Source organism: Urocampus carinirostris, chromosome 7 (genome assembly GCF_059441175.1).
Source record: "Urocampus carinirostris isolate Australia breed hairy pipefish chromosome 7, RoL_Ucar_1.0, whole genome shotgun sequence".
NCBI classification, from domain to species: domain Eukaryota; kingdom Metazoa; phylum Chordata; class Actinopteri; order Syngnathiformes; family Syngnathidae; genus Urocampus; species Urocampus carinirostris.
In genome coordinates this window covers 24,628,282-24,636,737 of record NC_142355.1, presented here as the reverse complement: position 1 = coordinate 24,636,737, position 8,456 = coordinate 24,628,282, and the positions used below count along the sequence as shown (strand labels likewise).

At 38.6% G+C, this 8,456-nt stretch overlaps 1 protein-coding gene across 1 annotated transcript in view; it reads left to right on the top strand.

The window, feature by feature from the left end:
* The first annotated feature begins 3,000 nt into the window (after positions 1 to 3,000).
* The window catches only part of vwf (von Willebrand factor), a 67,517-nt gene continuing 62,061 nt past the window's right edge, over positions 3,001 to 8,456 (top strand). The window contains exons 1-4 of the mRNA XM_088340281.1: positions 3,001 to 3,136; positions 3,213 to 3,264; positions 6,874 to 7,008; positions 7,329 to 7,431. Of these exons, the coding sequence (XP_088196407.1) occupies positions 3,131 to 3,136; positions 3,213 to 3,264; positions 6,874 to 7,008; positions 7,329 to 7,431 (296 nt within the window). The 5' untranslated portion in view covers positions 3,001 to 3,130. The remainder of the gene's footprint in view (positions 3,137 to 3,212; positions 3,265 to 6,873; positions 7,009 to 7,328; positions 7,432 to 8,456) is intronic.

The following is an 8,456-nucleotide window of genomic DNA, read 5'->3' as shown; positions in this document are numbered from 1 at the left end:
TCGAGGCTACTCGGTGACCCACGTGATGACGCCACTATCCCGCTGTTTAGCTATCTTGCAGGGATTTCGTGTTCTATGTGGAGTAAAGCCAACATTGTTATTATCAACTTGTAATATATTATATGCACAACATACAGCACTGATTTCCTCTTTCCCGCGTGCAAACATGCAATAAATAAGGCACAGTACAAATACAAAATAGCAGCATTTGATGGCTTGGAGAGGGATGGGCGCCATCGGGCTGTACTTGCCCAAGACACACCACAGGAAATGGTGCCCCGACAATCCTAGTGGTCAAGGGAAAACCAAACCAAAAGCAAGAACAAATAGCAGCAAGTTTTCTTTTGGACAAAAAAGACAAAAAAAAGGATGCATATAAAAATGCAAAAAGTATGCAAAATAAAGGTTTCCAATAAAAAAATGTGCAAAATATAAGTAAAATGTAAATAGAGCAGTTTTGCTATCATTCGGCAGAAGGGTGAGAGGGGCTAGGACAGGGAGAGAGTCCTGAGAGCCTGATGGAAGAAACTGTCCTTGAGCCTGCTGGTTGTGTTAAGATAATATATTTTGATTAATTTTACTCACACCCGTTGCTATGGGCGGTACATAGGTGTATTTTTCTCACTTGAGATGAATCACTTCGACTTGTTTTCTAGACAGTACTTCTTTTCTGTAAGCGCAATATTGTGTAATCTTCTATCACAGGGGTCGAGAAACTATGACTCACGAGCCATATGTGGCCCTTTACAAAAATACATATTGCTCCGAGATAAAATAGAACTTGTGCAATTATTTAATATATTCATAATGGCAATGACGCACATGCAAGGCTGGGACTTCACTACTTCATAAAGGGTTTGGTCCAGTATATTTAGGACATAATTTTAACTACAGTTTATACTTAAGGTGTCCCAAAAACAAAACCCTTGTGTCTGTAAAGTGCTAAATAATCCTTTAAATTGAAGCTCATTAAACAATCTGTTTTCATTGTTGAGACACTTTATGATGTAAAGCCACAGAACGAGTGAAGATTAGGAATGGGCGGAGCTTTACACTCCTCGTCCTTCTCCTCACCCAGCGCCGTCGGCACTGATGGTAAATACGTTGGTATCCTTGTTTGCAGTATTTTGCAACATTTGCAACTTTGCTCGCACCTTGTTTTGAAATCATTACTTGGGAAAAAAATTACAATTGTCAAAAACATTAACTGCCGGAGGGAGACAAATTTTAGGTGGGAAATTTATATTCATACGGGGTTATTATCATTTCATAGATTTTATCAATTCATCTAACATCACACAGTAATATAAAATGTGCTGAAGAATATGCTTTTGTCTGTAGAGTGGGCTTGGTGATTTTATCAGATTTTGTCTTAAAAAATATGGAGTGCCTCTTTAAAGAATTATATCAAAACATTTTTCCTGCCTCCCGTTCTATCATAAAAATCAGGGGTGGGAAAACTATGGCTGGTTGGCTACATGCGGCCTATCAGGCTTTTCAATCAGGCCTGCTAAATAAAAACGGTAAAAATATCAAATGTGTACTATATTATAAAATGGTAAAATAACAAGGACTTTGGAATCAGTAACAGTCCTATCCTCAGTGTTCCCTCTGTGTCTTCCCCCATTTAAAAATATATCATTAAGTATTGATGTGTAATGCGCCCAAGCCAACATTCAAATAGCTGGTGACATTTTTCTGGATCTGCAACTTTTTTTTTTATCATGTATTTTTTATTTATTAAGATATATGACAAATTTCATACATGAAACATGCATGCATATTGAGTTTTGCAATTATCAATTCATATTATACATCCATCCATCCATTATCTGCACAGCTTATCTTCAATAAGGTCGCGGGGGTGCTGGAGCCCATCCCAGCTATCTTCGGGCAGTGGGCAGGGGACACCCTGAACTGGTTGCCAGCCAGTCGCAGGGCACACATAGACAGACAACTCACTCATTCACACCTAGGGACACTGGCCAATTAACCTGACATGCATGTTTTTGGAATGTGGGAGGAAACCGGAGTGCCCGGAGGAAACCCATGCAAGCACGGGCAGAATATGCAAACTCCACACAGGAAGGTTTGATCCCATGACCTCAAAACTGTGGCGCCCATGCGCTAACCACTGCACTGCCATGCTGCCTGCTTGGAAACAGGGACATGATTATTTAGCTGTAATTCTGATTATTTCAAAACCAATTAGATGAAATTAAAACTATTGTAAATATCTGTATGTTTATTCATAAATGCTAATGTGGAAAATTGGGATAGGTTTACATTTCTTCCCCTCACATACTGCCGAGGTCTTGGATTTGGTACAAAAACAAAAAAATTATATTTTTTCCTACTATTATTGCCCCTTTGCCAAAATTTTCAACTCAATGCCGCTTGCAACTTGAAAAATGTTCCCACTCCTGATATAAATCGTGCAAACAAACACTATGAAATGTTTGGCCTTTTAGCGGAGTATTAATGGAAAAAAAAATCAGGAATCAATATCTTATGAACTCGCTGGGTACGGTGACTTTTGTCTTTCAATTAAAAAAAAACAATATTGTTTTGTTTGTGCATTTTAACCAATCAAAAAATTTCCCGTAATTTTGTAGATAAGCAGGAAATGTTTTTCGATTCCCACCATGTTGCTGATTAATTCCCGGTGATTTTTTTCCCCCGTCCCCATTGTTTTAATGCGATTTTTGGCATAAATTAGTCATGTGTTTGTGCAACAACTAAACCCTTATTTCTCGGGTGAGATATCTGGTGTTTTTGAGCTCAAATGTTTGGGTTGGCAGAGATGCAGTTTCTTTACCAGCAGGCTAATCACTCAGTCAGACCATCAGTAGGCATATCCTGGTATTGTCTCGTTGAGGCGGTCTGATGGTGACGCTTAGCATGCACAGATTGATATTCTGCCCTTCTTGACGCAACCTGAGGTAGAGGGAAGGCCATGATAACAAGGTGGGAAGGATTTGTCTTAATATAAAGGAAGAACCACTGAGCTAGGCTGAAAACGTTTTGGCAACACGTTCCACCATGCAGGACCTGGAAGTGCAGCATTTTGAAAGATTTTAGAGCCTTTTGTTTTTAGGGCGAGCTTTGTGGATTAGCCGATTGTGGAGCCATGGAGGTGCGGTACTAATGTTTCAGGAAGTCAATTTAAGAGGATCATGGGACTAAAGCATGTTGCTGGGTTTGTGTTTCAGTTGTGCACTGGCATATGCTTTGGAGGAATTTGGCTTCTGCTGCAACTAACAGGTGGGTATAAGAAAACAAAGCCCATGATGAACTCCTTTATGCCACACTCTTTCTTACTAGCCTTTAAGCCATTGGAAATACCCTATTTATTCATGTATCACACACTTTTTGTTTACCTCAAAAAATCTTAGTGTTTGGGTGCTCGTTTTAGATGAGATTTTACGATAGTACCGTATTTGTGCTATCATTGATCAGTCTCAGAAGATAGCTGACCACAATCGCACAATGTCAAGTCAAGTCAAATCATGTTTATTTGTATAGCCCTTAATCACAAGGAGTCTTAAAGGGCTGCACAGACCACAGATTGCCTACAGACTATTATTACATTATTATATCATGCCCTGATCTAAATCCTACATGAGGGCAAGGAAAACACCCTGATGGAAAACGCTCTCGAACCTGTGGTTCTCTTCTTGGCTCTTGGGATCACAAGTAGACCAGCATTTTCCGGAACATGGGGGAAAATTAAACCTGAAAGTTATGAGGTGTTGGATGCAACGGAGATCAAACCCGGGTCGCGGCAATGAGAGTGCCAAATTTTAACCACCATACCCCAGTGATATTGGTGACATATGAAAAAGCATTTCATTTTATCTCACTACCACACTATTTTTACTCAACTGACACGAATGTTAGAAAATGAAGAAAACAGAAAGTTTTCCTGAAAGATATAGTAGATGTATAACTTTCGTGTTTCTGATGATGAATCGGACTTTGAAGGACATTAAATAAAGACATTGTAAATTTTATGTCGGTGTTCATAGTTTACGGTGTAAATAAAATATTTTATTAATGGCTGAATGAATTGAACAACGTTTCGAATCGGGGTGCATGCGTCGCTTTGGCTTCGCATATACTAAAATTGGAACACGAGTGCGCGTTATACAGTATACGAATAAACACAGCCATTGTCTCGGCAAAATAGATGTAAGCCAGTGAAAAGCAAGTCAAGTCAAGTCATTTTTATTTGTATAGCCCCTAATCACAAAGAGTCTCAAAGGGCTTCACTGGTTATTACACAGACTATTTTTTCTGACTATTATTACACCATCCCCTGATTAGGAACCAAAACTCAAAAACCTCAACATGAGGAAAATGAAGAAACCTTGAGAAGGGACCGCACATGTGGAATCCCCCTTTCAGGATTACCAGACAGCAAAAGATGTTGCAATCACAAATAATACATAGAAATTGTCCAAGAAAAGTATAGGTTATTCATATGCTATAGAGTAGAAGTGTGTTTTAAGCTTGGATTTAAACATTTCCACTGAGGTTGCAGAACGGATCTCAGGGGGAAGAGCATTCCACAGCACCGGTGCCCGGATGGAGAATGCTCTCGAACCAGCAGAACACTTCTTGGCTCTTGGGATCACCAGAAGACCGGCGCTATCAGAACGAAGGCTTCGGACCGGAACATAGGGGGAAATCAGATCTCAAAGATATGAGGGAGCAAGTCCATGTATGATTTTGTATAATACTAAGAGAACCTTGAAATCACATATTAGGCTAACAGGGAGCCAATGCAGGTTAGCCAAAATCGGCGTGATGTGATCTGACTTTTTTGTCCTAGTTAAAAGCCTCACTGCAGCATTTTGTACCAGCTGAAGACTCTTGATTCTGGACTTCGGGAGACCGGAGAGTAGTGCATTACAGTAATCGAGATGGGAGGTAACAAACGCGTGAATTATAATCTCCACCTCCGACTGAGACAGTATAGGACGAATTTTAGCAATGTTGCGAAGATGGAAGAAAGCGGTTCTAGTAATTTTCTTCACATGTGTTTGAAAGGACAGGTCGTGGTCAAATATGACACCTAAATTTTTAACTGAGTCATTCTGTGTGATGTGACATTTGTCAATGTTCACAGCAGTTTTTGAGAGTAAGTCACGGCATTTAGATGGACCAATAACTAACATTTCGGTCTTTTCAGAGTTAAGACGCAAGAAATTGAGTGACATCCTCTCTTTTATCTCAACAATCTACGTTCTATTCATGTTTCTTGTTGATGAAATAAAAGTACTGTATATTACATAAGTTCTTCAGAGAGAGCCGTATGTTTCACATCCCTTTTATGGATCTCCATTTTAATCAAAATGTGTAACAAAAAATATTTTCATTAAAAGCGCAACTATAAGAAGCAGTGGTAGATTGGCATGGTTTCTTACAATATTTCACAGAACCCTTAATCACCTTGGTTGTTTGGGCACCCTTCCCTTTGCTGTGTCTTAGGCCTCTTATTTATTGTGGAAAAGAGCCACCCTTGTCCCTTTCCAGGGTGTTTTTTTTTGGTAGGGGTTTGCTCCCCCACATGAAACAGATAGTGCTGATTTTCATGGTTACTAGTAGTGGGAGAAACCTCCTCATCTGACTTACATACAGCACTTTCATCCTCGGGTCACCGTTGTTGTTTTTGTGTAAAGTGTCATCCTGGTCTTAAGAGATGAACAGTAACTCTGCATTGACGGGCAGCCGGGTGTGACAATACTGATACGAGATCGTAAATCACTGGGGAAAATCTATTTTGTTCTGAAATCTTGAGTATCACATCATCCAATATCCATCGACTCACTTGTGCCTTTCCTATTTTTGTTGAAAAAACAAACTTTGTGGCCATGATGTTACGTCCTTTGCTTTTAAGACATTTTGAAAGCTCGAAGGCTCTTTTTCCAAGAAAAGGACATCGTGTTTCATACATTTTCATGTCTATATTCCAATTAATTATGTACTTAAATGAAAAATTAAAGTTGGATGAAAAAAATGAAACGATTTCTTCACAAAGTAAAAATTATGATTTCAAAAATTTACATGAATAAATAATTAAATAAAATAGTTCCGTTATAAATGGTTAGTTGGTTGCATCCCTTAACTTCGAGGGTCATAGGGGCATGATTTCCTGTGGTGTGTCTTGTGCAAGTGCAGCCTGGTGGCACCTATCCTTCCCCTGGCCAACATATGTTTCTAGTCGGTCTCAAACCGTGGACCCTTCTTGTGTTAGGCGAATGTGCTCATATAATGGTTCCATTACTGTGCGGTAAATAAATTAACATCAGAATTTTTTTTTTCATTTTCAGTGTCCAATTGTCACAACAGGTCACACCAAATTATGAGGATTTGTATTGATATTAAGGACTGTTTTCAATCTGGCAAAAGCAAATTAGCTCAACCCAATTTGCAAAGTGTAAGCAAAAATGCTTATGTGTTTATTGTTACCCATTTGTCTAGCACACCTGCTTCTAAGGCAAAGAGGGTTTAAACCAACACTCTGGGTTATAAAATACAAAACTTTTCATCAAAAAATGTCAATCTGAATTTTGATGCTTGATAAGCCATTATAAATGAACCCTCTTAAATATTAAGGCAAGCAAAATACACTTTTTTTTAACTTTTAAACATTGATGAGTCATTTTGTTAAGTAACCATGGGCAAATTGTGTTGCTTTGTTCATAAATATAGAGGAGCAACTTTGTAAAAGAACACCAAATTTATTAAATACACACTTTTATTTAAATATTAGATGTACGTACTTTGATTATATTGAAGTGATTTTTTTTCTGCAAAATTAGTTTCTCTTCATTAACATACATTTGTGGTTATTTTGGGGTTGTGCAGCGTGCTCGGCGGGCAGATGCAGCCTTTTTGGTCGACACCACGTTCACACCTTTGACGGAGTTTTGTATGAGTTTCCCGGTGATTGCAGCTACATTTTAGCTGGGGACTGCAAACATCACTCCTTCACGCTACTGGGTAAGTCAGCGCAACTAAGTATGGCAAAAATGCTGCCTACAATAGAAAATGTATATCATCCCTCTTATCCTGTAATATTTGTTGATTTTGGTACATGCTAAGGCAAGTGGTTCTAAATCTCTCAAAATCAAGCGTATTGTTGTTTTCATTTAAAAAAAACTTTTTGTTCTCTTGAAAAAAAAGGAAAATATGTATTTTTTTAACATAACACCGATTATATATTATATACTGAATAACACTTTGACCAAGTTGTTTAATAGTGATAACATGTTTGGGTCAGTTTGTTTGGTCAAACCAAATGCAATGTGCTTCACCTACAGGAGATTTTGTCGGGGGAAAACGAACTGGAGTCACGCTGTTTCTTGAGGATGCCTTTGAGTTGCATTTGTCTGTCCAGGGAAGACTGTCCCAGGGAGAAACTAGGTAATATTAACTATAAAAATGAAAAAAAAAAAACTACCCAAAAATGGTATTAGTGAAATTTTGCATTTACATACATTGCCGGAGTCTGACGAATTATTGGGTATATCCACATTTTGAAATATGTTTCATGACCTAATGAGTGCTTTGTTTTTCCCCTTCTGTTCCTCTCCAAAAAGGGTTATTAAATTATGATTTGTTTGGGCCAAATTAAAATATCAGTAATATTTACTGTTGAATCCCAATTGGGCATCCATTGAGCAGCAGACAATGGCAAATCTCAAACCAATATAGGAAATATAAGCACTTATTTTCATACAGCAGACTCCGTTTTACAGAGCTGTGTCAGGATGAGCTCAGGAAAATTGTAAAGGACACTTTCCACCCCGGACATTACTTGTTTTAACAGTTTACCCTCGCGTAGACGATTTAAGACCATCAAGCCTGGAACTATTAGATTGAAAAACAGTTTCTACCCTGAAGCAATAATTACCCTCAACACTGCAAAAGGAAACACTGATTATTACCATGCTTGGACAGGAATGACAATATTGGTTCAGATGATTCAGTTCATTTATTTAGTTATTTTTTAATATATATGAATTAATATTACACATTTTATACCGTCACGCTTAACTTTTTAGTTCAATTGGGGTATTTTGTCTTGTAAATGTTCTTGCACCATTTTGTTTTACATTTGACATGTCACAATGACAATAATGTCATGATTACCGATGTGATTCACCTGTGCCCGCTCATTTGGTGCCAACCGCCGCGGGTTCTGATTGGCTCCCTTGTTAGTATTTGTACCCAGTTCTGTCTGTTCCCTTTGTCAGTCCATCTGCAAACCTCAGTGTATACTAGACAAGCCTTTTTTTTTTACCCTGACTCCCACCTGTCCCGTTTTTGCTCCCGTCTGTCTCCGGCTACGACCCGTTTTGATCCTGACCTCGTCTGCTCTCCCGTCCCGACTTACGACACGTTTTTGATCCCGACCACGTTTTTGCTCTCCTGTTCTTGCTATCGAC